General features: G+C 43.4%; 1 protein-coding gene across 5 annotated transcripts in view; it reads right to left on the bottom strand.

The window, feature by feature from the left end:
• The window catches only part of lamb2l (laminin, beta 2-like), a 49,510-nt gene that overhangs the window by 13,586 nt on the left and 13,238 nt on the right, over positions 1-22,686 (bottom strand). For 4 of the 5 annotated variants that reach the window (XM_076095472.1, XM_076095469.1, XM_076095471.1 and 1 more), the window contains 12 exons: positions 11,842-12,014; positions 6,160-6,292; positions 5,712-5,785; positions 5,249-5,437; positions 4,620-4,683; positions 4,213-4,415; positions 3,924-4,044; positions 2,977-3,165; positions 2,515-2,694; positions 2,158-2,270; positions 1,737-1,816; positions 1,479-1,635 (listed from right to left, as the gene is read on the bottom strand). In XM_076095472.1, coding sequence (XP_075951587.1) covers positions 1,479-1,635; positions 1,737-1,816; positions 2,158-2,270; positions 2,515-2,694; positions 2,977-3,165; positions 3,924-4,044; positions 4,213-4,415; positions 4,620-4,683; positions 5,249-5,437; positions 5,712-5,785; positions 6,160-6,292; positions 11,842-12,014 — 1,676 coding nt within the window. Of the gene's footprint in view, positions 1-1,478; positions 1,636-1,736; positions 1,817-2,157; positions 2,271-2,514; positions 2,695-2,976; positions 3,166-3,923; positions 4,045-4,212; positions 4,416-4,619; positions 4,684-5,248; positions 5,438-5,711; positions 5,786-6,159; positions 6,293-8,687; positions 8,910-11,841; positions 12,015-22,686 lie in introns of those variants that run through there. The other variant, XM_076095473.1, reaches the window with a different exon arrangement.

Here is a 22,686-nt window from a genome sequence, read left to right on the forward strand (position 1 = left end):
AAGGGAGGAGAGGAAACAAGAGGATAGGAGACGACAGGAGAGGAGACAACACTTGTGACTACACACAGGGGTTCATCCTGGCCAGCTTTCTTGTTCCGAAAAGTGAAAACAACACCGAGCACAATGAGCCACGCTGTGCTAAGCTTGCCGGAGCGTGACAGAGAGCAACAAAGAAAGTGAGGCTGAGAGTGTGTTTTTCTGCGTGTGTGTTGTACTTGTTAGTAAGTGTGTGTGCTGCGCGGTAATAACTCGTTTTGACAGTTTGGCATCTGTGCCACTGTCTGGTGTTTTTATGGGTCACTTCAGCCGTGGAGTTTAAATTCTGTGCAGAAATACAGGATTTAAACTCCAGCGTAATCTGTACTGGACAGCCTCATATGTCAAAGATGCAATCTCCTCTCGCTCAGTGTCTTGCACTGCTGCCTTTTTTCTCATAACATTCTGTATTTGCCTTTTTTCCCCTCACATTCCTGCAGCCGTGACGATGTAAGAGTAAGTGGATTGTCTGATCATGCCCGAAGGGGCTGAATGGGGAAGTGGAGGGGGCAGGGGGTATCCTTAAGAGTGGAGAGGACGGAGGTGGGTGGAGGGCGGTGAAGGAGACTGACAGAGGCGGTAAAGAATGCGAGAAAGCGGGGTGGACGGAGATGGAAGAGGACAGATAAATAGTGATCAGTAGACTGATGAGATGAGACAGTGACAGCAGGAACAGGCCTGTGGAGGTCTCTCTGCTGTAACAGGCTGGATGTGTGGACCTCAACGAGAATACTAATACAATTCAGTGACTTAAGTAAATGATCAACTCGCACTGCCTCACTTTACACAAACTGTTATAAAATGTTGTGCAAAGTGATTCCAAATAATCAAAGGTTAATATTGCAAAGGGACTTGAAGGAGGACATGGATGAAGAAACATGGGATCAAATTATCTCTAAGAGTGATGCGTTTCCCTTTCGCAAAAATAAAATGTGGAAACATCTTTAATCATCTAATAAGGAACCTGTGTACTGTTGGCTGACTGATGGTTTTTGTTGTTGCTAATGTCTTGTTTTTTACTGGGTTTTTCTTCTTTTTTAAAATCTGTTTATGGTTGCGTTAATTAAAGTCTTGTAAGCTGTTATTTTTTACAAATGTCTTTGTATGAAGGGAATATACACCTTCTTACGTTTTATGACTGCTCTGATGACGCAATTGTATGTTCATGTAAAACCCAACGAAGTAAGTAAAAAAATAAAATAAAAATCAACATTTAGGAAAAGCTAAGTAGAGACCCAATATTAAAGGACTTGTATCGAGTTAGACATGAGAGTGGAATTGATCTTCTTAACTTACTCTCAGAGAGAAATAACTATTCCTTTATGTATTATTTGGGACACATTTGTGTCAGATTCTAATAAGCCTTACAACTAATCTTGCCGGTTTATATTCCATCTCCTCCCCGGCTGTTCAGCTACACTGAATCTCAGCAGTGCGCTCACCGGCAGAACAGCGTCACCGGGGGAGTGTCCGGTGGCGTCCTCAGCCTCGTATTTGTAGTAGTCCAGCGGAGCGCAGAAATACCCGGGCTGAACCTCTGAACACTGTCGGCCAATCAGATGCCTCCTGCAGTCACACTGGCCGTTATCCATCATGCACCTGAAGTAACGGACAGAGGCACACTTTAGACTTGTGAAGCACAACATGTCTCTTACTAAAAAGCATATAGACGTATACATGCAATTCTATCAAATCTATACCTGTTGTTGAAGGCTCCACCGAAGTCACAGTCACATGATCGGCAGCCGGCCAGGTCGTTACTCAGCCCCCAGTACTCAGGCTACAGGGATGGAAATAAATCTTACTCTCTAAACTGTGTCCTTGCACAGCTTATAAAGGTGTTACTTTGTAATACGCTCCTTTATCAATGCCACCAAGATGTTTATATGCAACCCTTGGCTGATGACAAGAACACCTCCACATCCAAACTGAGCTGTGACTTTGATTGTAAGTACGGCTGGGCGAAAACTACCAGAAAGCATGCAATGCTAAGCTTTAACAGCCAAACAGCCTGACTCTGTGTAGTCTCTGGACCGTTGGGAATTAACAGCAACGTGCATGAACTTTTCATCTGAAAGCCAAAATTAGCAACACATTTTTACAAGAGGAACAGTCACTAACCAGACACTGGTTGCAGTAGCGACCAGTGACGTATCTTTTGCAGGAGCAGTCCCCACTGATCTGGTCGCAAGGAGCCCCCATCATGATGATGCCACGAGGGTCACAGTTGCAAGCTGATGAGACAGACAGACACACACACACACGCACACACGCACACACACACACACACACACACACACACACACACACACACACACACACACACACACACACATAGAATAAGAAGTGGCAGATGTGCTAATTACAGATCTTGATGCACATTATGTGGTTTTGTATTCCAAAAACACTGTTAATCCATTTTCATCTCTGTTCAAACACGAAGCGTTTCCAGCGGCAGACAAACACACACATACGTACGCTGACAGCCCAGCGGGTCGTTCTGGCTCAGTCCGTAGTAACCCTCCTTGCAGTCGTCGCAGCGCGTGCCTTTCACGTGGGCTTTGCAGCGACACTGGCCAGCGATCATCCCCATGTCCAGGTCGGTGTGGCTGTCACACACTCCTCCTTCCAGTGATCCGACTGGGTCACAGTCACAGGCTGGAGGTCATAGGTCGGATTGAGAGCGTAAGTTAAGAGGGAGAAAAAACAAGTTGACATGTATGTCAATGGGAAACTTTAAATAGACGGAGAAGAAGAGAGCAATGAGGAAATCCCTTTGAGAAGGTTTTAGCTTCAAGGCTCACTGGCTGGCACATTTTTACCAAATTTTTCAGAGAAAATTAAAAATGTTTCCATGCCATTTATTGCAGTTCAGTTCTACAGCGGACAATTCCACATAACGGCTGAGAAACGTTTTGTTCAAAAGAGCAAAAGACTCACCAACACAGACTCGCGGGTCCCTGATATCCCTAACGGGGTCTTGGTAGTAGAAGGGCTGGCACGTGTCACAGTTGCGTCCCATGGTGTTGTGCTCACAGTCGTCACACACTCCTCCGCTGATGTTGCCCGTGGCCAAATACACCGCCATGTCAAAGTGGCACTGGCTAGAGTGGCTGTTACAGTTGCACTCTGGAGACACAAGCGAGAAATTGAACGAGACTGATTAGACTGAGATGAAACATTACCTTGATTATAAGAGGTAACCGCAATTTCCTCACTAGCAGTTGTTCAACATCACATCAGCTTTTCTCACCCTCAACACTTTAAACTTTGCTTTTCTCAAGGAGGCAAACATCTACAGTACCCCTAAGAGTCATTGCAGACTTTTTCAGTCCTGATAGTGATACCTGGGCTTTGGTTATCGGCCGATATCGAGTACCGATCCGATACCAGTGATCAATTAATAAGCTGTATGCCTCACTGTGTGCAAGTGACTGGAATCATTGTGTAAGGCAACATCAGGCTTGACTAAAACTTTGCTTTCTTAACTTTCTTATCGATATATATGTACTCAGTTGTCATATATTAATAAAATAATGTATCCAGTATCAGTATCAGATCAATGAGTCTTTAATTAGCAGGATATCATTATATAGAGGATTATTATACTGAATTTCAAATCTTATTAAAAGGCTTCCCAAAAGTATTTACAGCATCTCAAATGCATTTTCAAGAGCAGATGATGTTGAATACACAAAACTATTTTAGAAAACAGTGTGTGTGTGTGTGTGTGTGTGTGTCAAAAATTGTATAGTTGTATGAATTGCCCAAGACTTCAAATAATCTTTGCAGCTAGTAACAGGCGACAATAATCCTCATCTGCATTTCATGCTCAGAATGTTTGTGAGACAGTGCGTGTGTGTGTGTGTGTGTGTGTGTGTTCCCACCTCTGCAGGTGTGCGGGTTCTCCACCTCCGCTGGTCTCCATGGCAGGTCGTGGTGGAAATGTCGGCAGCGCTCGCAGTTTAGGCCCTCTGTATTATGTTTGCATACACAGCGACCGTGGATCTGGCCAATCACAACGCAGAAAAAATGATTAGCAGAGAGCTTAATGAAGGCTGAAAAGATAAGACGAGATTCGACTTGTCTTTTATGCAACATCTTTCTGTTAATTCCTCTTTAATTCCTCGGCACACGTGGCAATAACATTTTTCTCACGGTAGCCCGCTAGCTCACCATGCCGTTCTCCCGGGCGTCCACCCCCGGCACCGGGGCGCACTCTGAGGCGTGTCCGTAACAGAAGCAGCTCCCTCTCACCACCAGCTCATAGATGGCGTAGTAGTATTTCTGCAGGACGTCGAAGCGTCGGTCCAGCAGGTCGTCTCCCAGAGTGTTTAACTTGGTGAAGTTGATGCGCAGGTTGGTGATGCGCAGAAGTTCTGTAAAGGAGAAAAACGGTTTAATTAGGTTGATTTGTGAAGTTGACCCATTTCATGACAAAAGTGGAATTTCTTTGGAAGCACAAATGTTTTAATGACTTTAAAAGCAGTATTGCTGTCAATACTTCCTTCTTGTGTCACTTCATCATAAAACTATTGTGTGCTGCTAATAACAGTGTTTGTGAGTTTAAAGTGTCCACTGGCCTTGAATGTCCAAGCTGTAGGGGTCTTTCACATGAATGGCAGGATCCAAAACCTTATAGATGACCTTGAATACAGAAGAGAATTTTCACGTTAGATTCTGAGTGAAATGAACACGTGTGCAAAGGCAGATCTGAGCTGGAAAGAGATTCGGTATATCAGCTTCACTTAATAAATTGATGTTATTATGAGCAAATCAGAGTCACATTCCCATCGTCACTTGGATTTCATGAACATCAGTTATTTTAGATATGTATTTACACTTCTGTTTGCTTCGTGGCAACTTCATCTACTCTGTCCAGCAAGACAGTCATCTTCTTACAATTTATTTTTTAAAGTTATAGTCCACAATATTTTCATTAAAAGGAAGATGTTTATGTGGATGTCCAATCAGCGTGAGACAGTTTTGTGATGAAGAAAGGGCTCGTGTGTCACATACAGGGTAGGGGAAGTCACAAAGAATTGAGAGGCGGACTGATGCATTGTTGGATTTGGTCTTTTTGTGGGTTTTGAATGTTAAAAACATTTGAAATATTACCAGCCTCATGTTTTGACTGTGAACAGGACACTCTCTCCTCCCAGTCTAACTTGTCTCTACCACTACTGCTACCAGCACCTCCTCTACTCCTCACCTCTCCATTAGTGGAGGGTTCGATGTCAGAGTAGCGCTCCTCGCAGATGACGTCGTTGATGTGGTGCAGTCCGTTGGCGGAGATGCCAGGAAAGGTCTTGGTGCAGTTTGAGGAGAAGTAGCGGTAGGGGCGCCACGTGCGGCCAAAATCAGCCGAGCGCTCGATGATCATGGCTGCAGGCCGGAACGTCTGAGGGGTAAAAGAGAGAAACCGGTCATTTTTCACTTCATCTGCACATGAGGCTTCTTTTTATGGACTTTATGAGACAAATCTTGGACATTTGTGATCACATGACAGCACTTTGTCAGGCTGATTTATTTGGACCTTTTGTTTCATGTTGGCCTTTCTAACAGTAAGATGATGGAATCCATTTTCTGAGTGTACACAACAAACACACACCTAGTGACGCACTCTGACAGGCTTGAGCGGAAGTTTGTCCAAACGTGCAAATGAGTGTTCGTACCTTGAACTTCATGATGAGATGAGTGAAGTGGAATTCAGCCTCCAGGTTCAGTCGTATGCCGACACTCTCCTGTCCTGTGGAGGAAACAGCCGTCACTCAGTGTCAGAACAACACAAACCATCGCTCTTTGCATTTTTGTCTCTCCTTGAAGAAATACCAAAGTCTTCCAATATCATCGCTATGAGGTCATAGGTCTCATGTCACTCCTCTCAACAGAATATGTTTTGATATTGACTTAATTATTTTGCTGAATCCCCGTGAAGTGTGTACGTTTTTTACCATCAGGATTTAATGACAACAACACAACAAGAAGAACAAAAATATTCCTCATAGACTCTCCAACATGCAATGAGCACAATAAACAGTGTATGTTATAGAGCAAATACACACACACACACACACACACACACACACACACACACACACACACACACACACACACACACACCGTTGATAGACTGCCACCAGGTGTCTCCACTGCCGTCCATGAGGTAGATCACGTTTTCGATGCGGTGGCTGTGTCTGTGGCGGTACGGGTCGTAGCGATGCTGGGAGTTACACTCGAAGCACTTGTCGGACTCCTGTCGAGGCAGAAAACACACATTTGCTATCGACATGAGACGTTTCCTCGTATGTTTTACACATGGTGATGGAGCACTTTTAGTGTGGATGTTGTACTACATATGAAACAATATCTTTTTAAAGTGCACACAGTGCATGTGCAAGTTGTGTCTCGTACATGTTGTAGCAATTATTGTAAACTGGAGGCCCGCAGGCCTCATACGACATATGAATGAATTCAGGAAAAGTGGTGTGAAAAATTCTGGCCCTTGGGCAAATGTACAGTGTCAGTCAAGCCGCTGTAATAGAGCTGTTTCCTCAGATCAGGGATTTCATCCGTCAAGCCGAAATAATGCGGGTAATGTGTCCCTGTGTGTGAATGGGACGGAAAGCCAGAGGGGACTGGATTGTGTCTCCACTGGGAGAAAAGATTAAAACGGAAGAATGGTTGGAGGGAGAGAAGCAAAGAGTCAAATTAGGGGAGGGAGAAAGGAGGGGCACAAGAGAGGAAGACAGACAGCGGGGGAGATGGAGGTAAGTGTGAGGATGAGGATAAAGGGCCAAAGAAAAGAGTTTAGCAGCTCTGTGAGGCTGTAATTAGACACAGCGGTGCTTTAAGCAAAATGCTAGTGACAATGTCAACAAGCTGTTATTTAGCAGGTACAATGTTTACCATGTTGAGTGTGTTAGCATGCAAACCACAGCTGTGGCTGATGGGAATATCATTAGTTTATTAGTTTTGCAGATATTTGGCCTTCAACCAAAGTATTGGAAAAATAATCTGGCGCTGGATAAAAAGGAAGGGGATCGTCAACGTTCCTACATTTCATCCCGAGGGGAACATGAACGTCTGTACTACATTTCATGGCAATCCATCCAATATTTGTTGAGACATTTCAATAAAAAAACTAAAATTTCAACCCTGTGGTGGCGCAAAAACAAAAGTCACGGGATCACCAGAGTCATCAGGCTTCTTCCTCTTGGGACCAAAAATGTCAGTGCAACATTTTGGGCCGATCCATCCAGTGGATGTTGAGATATTTTACACTTTGACCTGATGATGGCGTTAGATTAATGGTCTGGGGATCACCAAAGGTATTACAACTCATTTAACAGTTGAGATATTTCACTTAAACCAAAAATGTTAACGCCATGGACGCACTGCAGAAAAAGTCAGCACATCAAAAGTCAGTAGGATACATCCTCTGGGGACCATGACTGTCTGTACAAACATGCCAATCAATCCAATATTTGCTGAGATGTTTAGGCCAAAGTGCTATCCCAAGAGCTATGCTGCTAGCGTGGCTAACAATCTACAATCTTGAACAGGATCTCAGTCGATGACATTAAGTTGTAAATCGATTAAATAAATATACAACAATTTAGCAATACTGAGTCAACAGCAGATATACACAAACATCAAAACCTCTGTGCATGCTAGTGGGTAACCAGAGCATCTACAGACTAAGATAAATGCAGCTCAGGATCCTGTTTGAAAGCATACACACAACAAAAAAATTGAAAGAGCTCAGAACAAATTTGAGCGCTACTCAGCTGGAGAACTTTGAGAGAGCAGACTCAGTAACGAGCGCCCGCACTATTACACGGGATTACACGGCTAAATCAGATTCTACTCTTACAAGTCTGTGCTTGTGCGATCTCGAATGATGACTTGCAGACCCAGCAGAGCTCAGAATTCTGTCGCCAATATGCTTCCATAAATATGAGAGAATTGGAGAGAATATGCAGTTAGCTGACGACATTGAGGAGGCAGAGGACAGAGGAAGGGGAGCAAGAGCTCGAAAGGCAGAGGGCATGGGAAAGATACGAGAATTTGGGGGAACTAGGCCAAGAGCAAGAGCTTGAATCTTGAGGGGTGTACTAGAAAAAGTTGGAAAGGGTGGTTCGAGAAAGGAAGGGGCAGGTGAGAGAAGTGGGTCTGCAGCGGAGAGGGGTCCCAACAGCACAGCGGGCGTGTAGGACAAAGAAGGGGGCCGGCAGAGGGCGAGGGAGATGCTGAGAGAGGGTAGAAGGGGGTGCGTTTGAGAGGGCGCCAATGAAGAGAGGAGGGAGGGGGGGGGGGATGAGGGTAAGTTGGCACAGAGAAACAGTGGATTCCACGGCAGCAGTTCTTAATTAGGTTGTTGTCAAGGGTGATTAAGCCGCTAACAACAACACGGCTGTTAAAGAGACTCGGCCGAGAATTGAAAAGAAATGCCTTAAGTGTGCTAGAAGTGGTGTGTGTGTGTGTGTGTGTGTGTGTGTGTGTGTGTGTGCGTGTGTGTGTGTGTGTGTGTGCGTGTGTGTGTGCGTGCGTGCGTGCGTGTGTGTGGATGTGAGTGACCACGGGCGCACATACACCCACATGTACATGAGTAGGAGAATTTTTCACGCATGCTTGCCTTCTTCACCTACCCTCCCTAATCCCGGCACAAATCTGGCCGAACCCTGATCCCGGAGCCCGGTTGCTGGAAAAGGACATTCCTTTCTACACAGTAGCACGTCCATCTCAACGCAATGTGCCATCTTTGGAGAGCCTTTGTGTAGCCTTTGTGTTTGGTGTTACAGTATTCGCTGCAGCTTTATAGAATTTACAAGAGTTAAGATCCAAGAGCAAGATTTCAGGTATTTCTAAAGGACATTTCTTTCTGGCATCCTCCGTTTCCTCTGCCTGTATAGCATGGAGCTCAGCAGTTTATCACTATTTCAAAGTATTAGGAAGATGTATGTTATGCAGTAAACAGTCAACATGTAAACATGGCCAAAACATGGAGGCCGCCTATATATCTTGATAAATTGTTTCATCAATGTGGTATTTTAGTGTATTCTCATCACATTGACAGTCCCAGTTGTAGTAAAGAGGAGTAGAAGACATTCATTTGCATTGCATTTGATTATGGTTATAATGATGATATTGTCTTTAAAATTCAGATTATATATGCATCTCCATTTACTCTGTAATGGTAATAGGTTTACTAACAATGGATTCATATTCCCGAGCTTGGAACCTTCCAAAGGAGACGACTACTAAAATGCAAATACGCCTTATAGTTGTGGAGTTATTTTAGACATTTTCTCCCCATGGATAGGACTAGGGCTTAACAACTTTCGTTAAGAAAGTTTAAGGTCAGATGTACAGTACACACGAGTAAAATAAGAATGATTCTTCTCTGTCAATGAATCCGTAGTTTCAGTTTCAGTTGGTGTTTGGTATGAGCTTGGGTGGCTTTAAGACCCTCCCGCCCTCCTCTGAGCTCTTATTTATCTCGCATTAGTCAAGCCTGGTCAGCTCAGCTATAAGGCTTTCTGCTCCAACAATGCACTGATGTAAGTCTGATGTTGATTTTAAAACACTTCTTTGTCGCACTACGATGGCGGTACACCCCACCTCCCTCATTCAGTGTGCTTTGCACCTCAGTTACAGCTCTGAAATGGACATCTCACGGCCGGTAATACATTATCCCGCCTCTCAGTTGCCTGCCATTCTTTTTCTCAACCTCTCTGACATCCCTGGAATTCTCCAATTCTTTTTTCCTCATTTTCCATGACCCTTGCTTTCCCCATCTCCTTCTTCACTTTTCTTGTACCTTCCTCTTGCCATGTACAGTTTTAGTTCCACTCTACCAGCTGGGTCTAAGGGCCAAACCAGGGCCCCTTTAAAGGGCTTCAACACAATTGGTTTAGCAGCAGCTCCCTAAACGCACTGCTTCTCCTGGGATACAAATAAACATAAAAACTATGCAGTCTGAAAAACAGCCTCGGAACTTCCACAACTGATTGATGAACTTCTGGACATTTAAATGTTTGGTGTGGGCCTCTAAAGTAGCTCCTGACAGACCAGCAGTGGTCCTCACCTGGATTTATGTTACAACAGGTTGTCACCATATCCTGCCCCGTCCTATAGCAGAGGGCCTCTCACCAATCAGACAATGTCAATCATGTTCACCTGGAAGTTGACACTGTTGGATACTCCTGCCCTGAGGCAATGGAAGTGCAAGTACAAACACGTAGATGCATAGAAAATGCATATAGAGAGGAAGGGGCACGTCAACGTAATGGCGAACATGTCAGAAGTTGTGTCACATGGGGGCAGAAACAACTACAAGAGCTGCATACTGTCGAGGTGAAGAAGAAGTCTGGCATCACACATGTATACTGGGGGTGTGATGCAGTATCTATAGCTGAGTCTGTTTGGTCATTTCAAAATATAAAATGTGGATTAATCAGGGAGGATTTGTGCCTAAACCCCAACTTTAGAAAAAAGAAGAAAAGTCTAAACTGAGTCTGATGCCGCGTTTCTACATCATCGTACGTTACGGCTCTACTCAACTCGACTCTCTTTTTTTGTACCACCTCGGTCACACTTCCAAGCAAACTGAGTCAAACTGAGACATTTCAAATCACTGATTGGTCAGAGAGAGTCGTCACTAGCTCGTCACCGGACATCATGCACAAAACCGTCATTTTGAAACAGCCAGACTACCGTCAATAGAGAGCGTAATTATTTGAATCACTAGACTACGATGCGCATTTGACGCTCCGCTCTGTGGTTGCCAATGAAAGGATCCAGTGTTTCGCGTCAGTTTCACTAGCATTGTCACTAGCATTGTCACTAGCGGCGATCAGCTGAGAATCCTGCCTTCACTGAGATGGTGCTATCCGCAGTGGAAAACAAAATAGAGAAAAGGACCGGGCACCAAAAGTGAGTTGAGTCGAGCCTAACCACGCGGTGGAAATGAGGCACCTGGACCAACTGTTAATGGTCCAGGTGGAAACGAATTGTGAAACTGGAACAGAAAAAAGTCAGAAGTGCATCGGGTCATTTTGCAGGAATTTTAGTGAAAAACTGAAGGTTGTGTCCATTATGGGAGGAGGCCGAGATGAACGTAAACCGGATTTGAAGTGTCTATTAAAAGAAAAGAGACGGCTAATAACAAAGATCTGCAAAACTCACATTTTGTATGTACTTTTAGACAGTCCCTAACTTCAGATTGTCCTTTTCCCAATGAATGACAGAGAAAGAGATGAAGTGAGAGAGCTGAAGGGAGTGTGTGTGTGTGTGTGTGTGTGTGTGTGTGTGTGTGTGTGTGTGTGACTAAGGTGTGTCTAACATGTGTCTACACCTAAGCCTGATACTGAAAGGCGGGGTAGTGTTGGGGGGGGAGCTTGTTCATGGAAACCTTGCTCCAAACAAACAGACAGATGAACAAATGAAGATGGAAGAGTGGAGACTGAAACATGAGGATGGATGAGTGCATGAGAGAGTGAACAAACACACCCTCCCTTGCATTAACTACAGGGTGGGATGTATTGTAAAGGGTGTGTGAGAGAGAGAGAGAGGGAAACAGGCAGGTGGGAGAGTCAAGTTGAGAGTTTCTGACTTTTATCATACCAATGAAAAATACCAACTGTGGAAAAATATAAGTGAATCACAGCCCACAATGTGATGGGTGCTCATGAGGGAACAAATGGGACGTGTATGATTAACCCGTCATTAGCAGGAAGGTGCTCATGGAAAATCCCAGTCATCTGTATTTCACCTCGACTGTGTGCTCATGTGTGTCCTGACCTGCAGGTGGCTGACGATGCAGTATTGCTCCGGCCCTGTCAGGCCGCAAGTAGAGGTGGCGGTTAGGTTGACAGCTCGTCCAATCAGTAGGTTTCCTGTTGCAGGGTAACAACTTCCCTCCATGCAGCCCTGAGGGCCTGATGGGAGCTCCTGCCCAGACGCTGCCCTGAGAGCTGCAAGTGAAATGGTACATGGTAAATGGACTTGTACTTGCATAGCGACTTTCTAGTCTTCCGACTACTGAGAGCCCTTCACCACTACACGTCACTCACCCATTCATACACTGATGGCAGAGAGAGTCCCGTCATCTCCGTTCACTCCAATGGACCCTTTTTTTTTTACAGCAATGGCGGCTCATGGAGCCTCTCCATAGCTCCCTGAAGTTAGCAGTGTGTACTAGCAGCGCCATAGAGTTGCAGCTGAACTGAGCGTTCGTCTTGGACTTGTAACAGGTAAGACGTTTAAAGAAAGAGATTTTCGGTTAGCACCACACCTGAATAAAATGAGCATGTGCGTGAAAGCATGTTAGTGGATTCTCCACCACTAAATTAGTAGATTTAGAGAATGTTAGCAGATAAGAGATTAAGCGAGTGAGAACCATACTGGATACAGTTAGCAACACGTAACGGTAAACACGCCAAGAACAGCCTATGTATTGTCAATTCTGATTGGACATTATATCAAACGGCGTGTAGTTAGAGGGATAAAGGCTTCCAAACAAGATTTTTTTGCAGGATAGAGGGATTTAAATATATTTTATTCGCTAAATATAACATTGGGGCGTGTGACTGTAGAGTTGTGGACGTAGGTGATGAAATTAGCATATAAGCGTTGGAGTATGAGCTATTATAATAAAGTATAAAATAAATAAATAATAAGGAAGGATATTTGAGCACCAAAGAAGAAGTAGCATCAGTGATAAAGGGCTCCATAAGAAATTTAATTTTAAACATATTTGCAACTTGACATCATCATGCTTCTGCTTTACATCCATTGAGCCATGTAGATAGTTAGATAGACTGCTTCTGCTTCTATCCTGTCTGAAAGTCACAAAGATTACATTAGTCATTAAGATTCCTTTGGTCCTGAGATACCAGAGGATTACTATAACCACCATTCATTAAATACATGGTAGAGAATGTATCTAATCTGAATATTGAAACATCTTCCCCTCCCTCACCCTGACCATCAAGCATTTTCAACTGCTCTTCAAAGGGCTCTGTATTAAAGGCACTGTTCTGCCTTTGGCAACACTTAAAAGCTGTGAGAGATTAAATTCCAGGTAACCACAGCATCTCCACTACTCGCCGCTCATATGCCGCCTGCACTTCATTTAAGAGTGTTTCCCAGCACTTGCCACTATGTAACAAGCTGATAAAAAAGTAAAATGTTCCCTAGAATGATAAATCCGCCAGTCAAATACTTTATACATTAGTTTATTGCAGATGTATCATATCATACAGAATAAGTCAGCATATAAGCAAGAAAATGTAGCAGAGAAATGCTGAAGAAATGTTTTAACTCATTTGTATTGTCGCCTTTACATCTTTTGTCCACTGTTGTAGAAACGTTATGCTTTCATGGCTGATAAAGAGGCCTTTTTAAAGTCCTTCACCCTCGGCATGCTTTAAGTTGGGAGGCTGTGCTCCGGGTGTCTGGAGATTAAGATAAGATCAAGACCTTGTAGATGTTCCCAACTCCAATCGTAAATAGTCTGGACCAAGACAACATTGTTTTGGCTCCTCCGTGGTGGCGGGATTATACATGATTCTGTATAACTGTGTTTTAATCTCTATATCTCTATGTATATATATAAATATATATATATATACATTGTTTTGTCTCCTCCGGGATGGCAGGATTATAATGATGAGAGATAGATTTTCTTTCGTTTTTTCTATAGTACAAGTGTATAACCTGTATTTTCGTAAAAAAATACAATATTTCATTAAGGAAAATACAAATCTATGGCCTTTGTGGTGAACCCCTGATTTTACACGACGTAGCAGAAACAAGAGGAAGTAGAAACTGTTCCCTCAGTATCTGATCTGCAGCATAAAGTCCAATCAACACCACAGCATGTAGGCTACACAGAAGCACTGTGGATTATAAAAAGTTAGATGATTATTGTCCCTGAACTTCTTTAGACACTGCCTGACATCCCGGAAAGTAATTACCTTAATGGACTAAGAAGGAGCACAAAAACAGTAACTCTCTGTAATGTTCTGGTCATGTTCCCTCCAACTCTCTCCCTCACCCGTGTAAACACTCTCTCTGCATCACTGGGTCTGAATAACAGGCGTCATCGGGGATATATGCGAGAGACAGAGACTACAAGAGTAAAGGGGGGGGGGGGGGGTTGGCAGAGAGAGAGACAAGAGATAAAATGATGAGGACAGGAATACTTTGTGGACGCACCAATTTCAGAACAAGGTCCAGCAGGCGTTAAGACATTCAGTTCAGTGTGTATTGACTCACACTGTCCCTGAGCTTACAGACCAACCACCAGAGCCTGTCGATGAACATGAAACCATATTGAAAGAAATATGAATTCACATGGCTTCACACAACTTGTGACAATAAGACTTCTGTGCCCGCCTGATAAAAACTTTCATCCTGTTGATTTACAGAAAACAACAGCACAGCGACAAGTTGAGGCATGACTGGAAAGGCACGGGCGGCTCGAGCTGGAATCATAAGCATCCTCTGCATAAAGAAGAGCCATATCTGCATTTAACAGACGACACTCTGATGGTGGAGAACTCTATTTATATATTACAATCTATGATTGTAATATTTGTAGTGTTAGGAAAAAAAACATTGCTGCTGTAATTGTTTCCTCATTGCAATCTAATCTTTGGATTATCAACAGAAAATTCACCCGAGTGTGCTGCTCTGGTGCTCAGTCTGATGTTGCCACCGTTTTCATTCATTGATGCAGCCCCACTGGAATGATACGCGTCTAACGGACTTTCTAAAAGGGCACGTGGAGGATTTATTTCATGATTTCACTAAATTAATATCAAAAGATTCAAGTGTTCAGCTACTGGCTTTACAGCACAATAACAAGTGGTAACAACTTCGGCACAGAAGATGCAAGAAACCTGCACTTGTCATTTAAAGTGTCTTGTATTGAGATAAAACACAGAGGAGATCTTTACTCACACTTAGCCACATATATGCAAATCTGATTGTATCCATCTTTTTTCCCCCGGGGCTACAGGCAAATCTGTTTGGTGAGTACTGAAAGAGCCAGAACAGCAATAACTTTTGCACTTTAGCGCTTTTGGTTACAACAATAAAAGTTTAGCTAGCTAGCTTACAACTATCCAAAAGCTAACACTAACCCACAGATGAAATGCATTCATAAACTAGGGGGAGAACAAACTCTGTTGGACACTGCTGCTTCCCCGAGATCATTCAGTGATTGAACTGATCAGGGATCAGATTAATGCTGTGGAGTGTAGGTCATGGTTCAAATCAATGGGGTTCATTTTAAACACAGGTTTTGGAGAGAGCTTATTGATAGGCCTCCTGATCACAGAAAGGGGACTACCCCCGGCCAAAGAACTGTTCTCTCATGGCTCCTGATGTCAATGACATCCTTATAGTAAAATAAAAATAGAACGGGCCAAACCAAACTTTAGAGCAGAGAATATATTACAGTCAGGTTTCCTTTGGTGTAGCGTAGCGATGAGGCTACATTGTACAGAGCTGTCCATTTCTCCTAGTTCAACAGTAACAGATAGATCATTTATAGTGTCAAGTCACCCTTGAAAGAGACAAAATACATAATCCCACTGTCTGCACCATGATTCTTAAATTAAATAGATTTACTTCATGATTATATAACACTTAAAACCAAATACTGTAAACATGCTTTTTTTTATACCAATACAATAACTACTGTAATCATTTAATGAAAACTCTTTGTCATAAATGCTGAAAAAAAGTTCCTCCAGTCTTTCCACAATGTCTATGTGTGTATAAATGTCTTGGCTCCAGTTCAAGTAACAGATTTAACTGAGGCAGATTTTCTGAATTCCTGTGAGGCATTAACAATGCCTGGCTGACACCGTTAACCATACTCCCGATAAAGCACATAATGGACATACTCCACAGCAAACGTAAAGACAGGTTACAGTACACATGAGACACTTATTCACACATGCTACACAGGCAGGTGTGCACATGCGGCGTTGCACATGAATGGGTTGGAAGACGATCCTGTGGACTGTAGATAAAGATCAAACACACCCTCACCAAACATAGAACACAAGGCAGTGCTGCAATACTGAAAGTCAAGGATGTAATGGATGAACGCATGGCTTTGCATGAAAGACAACGGCAGTAAAGAAAATTATATTAAGCTAAATTAAAGAATGCATTTTGTAAGTAAAGTCATTTTTTGGAGAAGCATAAAAACTGTTTCCAGATGTGTTTTTTTTTCCTGAAAGCTGAAAATCACGCCCAGTGGTCCCACCCCTCTACTCAAACAACCCCTTCAAGAATACACAGCCACAGAAACTGACTGGGAGCTGTAACTGGGTTTCACCCCACCTCACCTGACAGCTATGACATTACACAATGGCTTCACTCACTGGACTAATAACCTGCCCTAGATGGGGAAATACATGGAGATCTTACTGCCTTGAGCAAAAAAACAACAGTGTTTGTACTTCATCTGACTTTGGATTGTTACCACCCCCCCCCCCCCCTCCGTCTTTGCAGATCAGGAAGGTGAAAAAGTATGGCGCGCAGGGTAAGGGACAAATTAAGACGACTGGCTTTCTCCTCGTCACAGAGTCCATAATCACACTTCTTTGTCACCATTCAGACGGCGGCTTCCGTTGCCGCAGTTTTGCATGGGTGGCCTCTAATGACCAGCCAAATAGGGTGGTCGCATGAGTTCCCACCTCGGTTGAATGGCCGAGGTCAGTAGTCCTAATTATGTACTCACTCTGCGCCTTAGAACAGCAACTGATCTGTAAAGAAACATTTTATCTTCTTGTTAAGAATATTAAATATGCACTTCCAAGTTACTGGATATATGCAAAACTGTGGGTCTCCGATATACCGTTTAATATGACGGAGTGTTAACAAAGCACAACCTCCCTGAGGAGATCAGACCAGCGAGCTCTTTATCCTCGTTTTAATCCCTCTTAAATCATTATAAGTGTGCTGTCACAGGGTTTGTGGCCTGAATCTTTACCATTCAAGACACTTCTTAAAACCCATTTATATACAAAGGCACTCTCTTAACTTTTATTTTATTGATTATTTTAATTATCGGATATTTTTTTTAACTTATTCTACTTTTTCTCATATGTAGCTCGTTATAGAATAACTTGAAAAATTACTTTTTTTCTATTTTATCTCAAAATATTTAGACCGAATAATAACGAACAGAACCAAATTATATTTTTGACGACAGCATTTTCTTCAAGACTTCAAAACTGCCAGGTTAACACCAAATGTATTTAAATGAAAAAAGCCCATTTGTTGCATTTCCATTTATCTCAGCTTGTGAGCTACCCCGTCTGTGTAACACCACAGTTTATCCCGCTGGAGTTCCCGTTTCAGAGAGAGTGATAGAAGTAACATCCAGATGTGTTATGACATCCTCTCCCGGCTCTCTGTCTGGGCACGCTCTCCTCAGAAGTCATAATTGACCCGCAGTTTTAATTAAGGACTGTGACTTGTGTTTTGAAATAGACCACACGTGCGTGGAACGTTGCTGTTAGAAGAAGCGCCGTTCACAAACAGCTCTCCGTCTAATGGCTTTCTCCAGTCTGTCGGGCTGTGCAGAAACAGAATGGTGTTTGTGTTGGTAATCACACGGCAGCGCCATCATCTCGGCACACTCTTTGCATGTGAAAGGGCCTTCATTTTCCAAAGATGCTTCTGACATCTGAGGCGTGACCGCGGTGTTGGAAACGTGTCCTTTACTTGGTTTCCACCTGCCCCGACTAGCATGGGGAAGGACAGAATGTGTATTAGCGTGTGTGCATTGTACTACTTTAGTGGAGCATGCAGTAACAGGCTGATGACATTGTTTTCAGGATTTTGTTTGTGACTGTATTTCAGTTTGTTGATGCATTTCCACAATAAGTCCATTCATTTATTATTGTATAGATGTGATGGAGAGTTTGTGCAATCTTGTGTTATTTTCGGGATAAGAGGAAAAAACTACTTCAAGACAATTGGAAGTAATGTGTCTTTCTTGCAGTGAGATGCAGGCAAAGCCACTTTGAACGGGAACTCTGGTTCCAGCTGAAATGGCTGAGGTACCGGGGTGAAGCCAGAGTGAGAGCATTCAAAAGAAGTCTGAAGTTCAAACGAGTGTAATGACGGTGCTCTTTGGTAGAGAACACAAAAGCTCAGAAAAAGAGTGAGAAGAGGGCCCTGCAAACATGACTTTCATGACATCAAAAGGAGAGCAGACGCCGAGCGTGGACAGAGGCGTGTGGACAGAGGCGTGTGGACAGAGGCGCGTGTGCAGCGTCCACACGAGGCATAAAAACAGTAGCGGTGGACTCACCGTGACACAATGGCCTCAAAAACATGCGTAAAAAGATCAACAATTCTAAATGTTATCCGTTTACGTTGTTATTGTCAAATATAGTGGACATCGCATAAATCAAATGATTAGGAAATACATGATTGTACTTTTATTTAAGTATTTAATTCCCTCTCTAATATCCATTTATGTTGTTGTGAAAACATCTCCTTCAAACAACTACATTTTATAAGATTAAGAAATACTCATTTTTACTGAGCAGAGTTTGAACACATCACAATGAAGTCAAAGCAACCTCCGTTAACATTAGCTGCTGTCAGCAGACGAGCCGGTCACTGTGACTACTCTGAGCAGCATGATGGGAATGAAGAACAATATAATGAGTGTCTGATTAAGTTCATTGTTCCAAATGTTTTTACGGTTGTTCCTCCACGGCTTATTGCGGACTTGCAGTTGTGACAAATTGCTAACTTTATGTCTTCTCCACTCACGCCAAAGTTATGTGTGTGTGTGGCTGTGACATTACTGTGTGTGATGCTGTGTCCCGACATAAAACATACACCGGTCATCCGATCAGCTGGATAAAGGCCAGTTTTGATGGGCGGCGGATCAATGGGCGCATCTCTCGCAGTCACCAGTATTGGTAAGCTACCAGTCAGCCTTAATTTAGAGGTGCTCCTCTACACTGAGAATACAGCTGTCTGGTAAAAGGGCAAAACCTGGTGGGAATCTTTTAAACAAACCAACACAAGAAGAGTTACTGTGTTCTTGTTCGCGAGACTACGTCAAAAAATACAGCAAGGCTGAGATATGCATGAGTGTGACTTGAGGTAAAGCCAGTTGTGTAGATGTTGCTTGACACCAGCTGGTTCACCAGTGTGTGATTAGAGTGGAGCGCGTGGCGACGTAACGTACCTGCGCATGCGAACAGAGCAGATACACCAAGTGGAAGACACCCTGGGGCATCTCCCCCCTGTACACAGCACTATGGAAGGAATGCAGGGACGAAAATGTTATTCATTAGAGAAAACATTCCAGGTGTCAGCGTTGTAGACGCAAACGCACGCTTCGGGTTCTGCACGTGTACACGCAAAGAGTTTGTAGCTGCACAGGACCTGTGCACACACTCTCTTTCAACTAAAGGCCAATCAATAGGCCCTGAAAGGCACACTTGGTACAACAAGCATTCCCCATCATAAATCTATGCAGGAGGAGGCGGGGATGTCAACAAAATATGATGTTGACCGTTTTCACATTCAGTAACTGGTGGCGAGCTCTGAGATCCACGTGGTGTTTTGTTTGGTCTCCATCTTTGTTGACAGGTGGTGTCTCTGCACTGCACTTCTGAGGGGTCAAATGTCATTTCGATGAAATTCAATGTTTTGCAGATGACATTCTCTTGTTTTTCTGTCAAGCCATGCTTCCAAGTGTTCATCGCTATTTCTAACCGACTGGTTAATCCAACATTTGGGGGTGACCGTGGCTCACTGGGTTAAGAGGGTTGTCTGGCAACCAGAAGGTCAACGGTTCGATCCTCGACTGGGATCACGTGTCACGATCACGTGTCACGATCACGTGTCACGATCCTCGACTGGGACACGTGTCACGTGTCAAAGTGTACCTGAGCAACACACTGAACCCCCGGCTCCCTGGGCGCCTGTCATTGGCAGTCCCTATATACAGGGATGGGTCAAATGCAGAGACAAATTTCCCCCTTAAAGGGATCAATATAGTATAATAATAAAAATAATAATAATTACCTGTAGCTCTAACTTCAACAGCTCACATGGTGAACATCCACTAATTTCATCAAAACAACAACAAAGTCATACTCAACACTGTGCTGCAGAAACAGAAATAATGGTCTCAGTGTTTCCTCTTTGCTGTCAAGCTAACATCAGCAAAGCTTAACGAACGGATGTTTGTTTCATGTTAAATGCCGACATGTTGAGGTAAGTCAGATAGACTTTAATGTGTTGCGTTTCATTGTTCATTCAATCTTTCATTCATCCATTCATTCATTCATTAACATGTATAGAAGGGCCAAAGCCAACATCGGTCTCAGGTGGCAGTTTGCTCCCCCTCACACATACGAGTAGTCTTCTTCCAGTTAATAAGTAACACAGACTGACCCAGATACCTGTGAGGAGGCCAGTTGGGAGAGGCAAGTGCACTTTGATAGAATCACTGAATCACAGAAACATAGGTGATCAGGGGACAAGTTAAAGCACATTTAACAGTGCACTGTGTGTGGCCCCCAGTCACAGATGAACCCTGCGGGGGGCCCATTCTGCCTCAACTCCAGTGCTGCTGTCAGTAGCCCATCATTATCTACACATTCCACAAATACCCCAGATTCTAGCAGAGTTTCCAAATCCTCCAAGCTGACCCAATAAACCTGGGTTTGCATGACCTACGTGAGCTTCACCATCGTGAGTTGGATGGAGTTGGAGCTGTCCACACTGTAAAGTAGGCGTGGAGGTGATGCCTCCGTGGATAATTAGGCCACATTTACCGATGATAGTGGGACAGTCCCAAAGTACAAATCTCATAATCTCTTATTATCTCCGCCAGGACAATTATGCGATCGGTCGCATGTTTGCGTGCGTCCGTGAGCGAGTCTGTGAGTGAGTGTGCACCTCAGTGCCAGCTTCTGTGGCTAAAAGATAGATTAGACCCCAGCGCTCAAAGCCAGCTGAACGTTACCTTCACGTTGTACCGAGATGCAGCTTGATCGTTATCGAAGTGAGAGAGAACACTGACAGAGCAACTTTCAAAAGGATCATGCTGCTCCGGTCCTACTCTGCACCACTCACACCCAGTTTAGGAGCCAATTCATATTGTCATTTTGATTGAGAAATGCCGCGCTACAATATACCATCACATTACAGGCCTTTTGCTTTGCTTATTATGTTTGTATAACAAATACGAAAGCTCACAGGAGGTGTGCTTACAGAGAGCATCCTTAAGGTCCTGCATTAAAGCAGTCACATCGCTGAAATGTCATAATTATTCTCTATATGGTGGCGAATCAAGTATGACAAAATTATGATCATTATCATATAGGGTTCTGCCACTCTGTCCTTTTTTACTGGACTGAAAGGCGACATCAACTCAGCGAAGGAGAGTTTAACTCTCAAATAAACACCTTCACTTCCCGTTCCCTAAAGTAAACGTAAGCCAGCACAAACATCTGCGTGTCTCAGCTCAATCCTGTGATTAGCGTGCATGAAATAATGACGGATTGGACCTAATAACAATGTGCAGGGAGAGTACGAGTCTGTGAGGATTTCCTTTTGGCTGTTTGGAGGCGCCACCAAAGCAAAAACAAACTACAACACATGTGGAGGGATTGAAGGCTCAGAGGGAGAGGACATGCATGTGCTGTATGATCAGAACACCTTCAGTAACAATTAGCACATTTTACACGCTGCACTGCTGAGGAGGAACTGGCTGGCACACGACATGGGCTTTGGATAACTAGACTGTCTTTTCACACTATTTTACAGAAGCTGTTGCACTGCCAAGCTTAGACAAATGTCATACAAGCTCAGGCTTGTCTGTCTTTACTATTTGTCCTTAAGACAACTGTGCAATATAAAAATGTGTAATCACTTGGTTTCTTAGGCTGCTGTGAGAACTGTGTGGTTCTGGAGCGTTTGCCCTTTTTGGTGAGGTCCATTCGATCAAACTGGTTAGTTTTGTGTGGACTAACCAGATGATTGCAATCAACATGATTTCAAAAGCAAAACAACAATCAAATCCATCTGCTGACTGGGAAGTGTTCAGGAAGCAGACTTAAGCGATTTGTATGAGCAATATGTACTGACACAAATACGTCAATAACTCCCATGTGAGTGAGGAGATCTTCCCTGACCAATTGCTGTACGCCTCTTTTTCATCTCTACCCACCTGTTTGCCATTATTCATATTCCAACGTTGATTTGCAACAATACAAAAAATGCAAATACAAGTAATCAAACAGTTATTTCTTCGTGAGCTCTTTGTGATAACTGGAAAGATAATCATACACATAAATGTAGCAAAGCCTTAGTTGAGCTGTGTTTCCAGCACAACGTGTAATCATGTTCATGCAGCGACATCATGACCTGACACTCATCGCTGTTACTCTGCTGATTACCCTCATGCCAACGTTGAGCGGGACTGATTACAATGTAAAGATCAACTTGTTGTGTTCTCCCACAGGGCTGGACAATATGGCCAAAATTGTTATAGCAATATGATTTTTTATGTTGATTGATGTCGATTATGGTCACAATATATATTTAATAATAATTGAATGCTCAATTTACAGTTTGTTGTGA

The sequence above is a fragment of the Anarhichas minor genome, unplaced genomic scaffold (genome assembly GCF_050575085.1).
Source record: "Anarhichas minor isolate MPS153535 unplaced genomic scaffold, ASM5057508v1 ptg000020l, whole genome shotgun sequence".
NCBI lineage: Eukaryota > Metazoa > Chordata > Actinopteri > Perciformes > Anarhichadidae > Anarhichas > Anarhichas minor.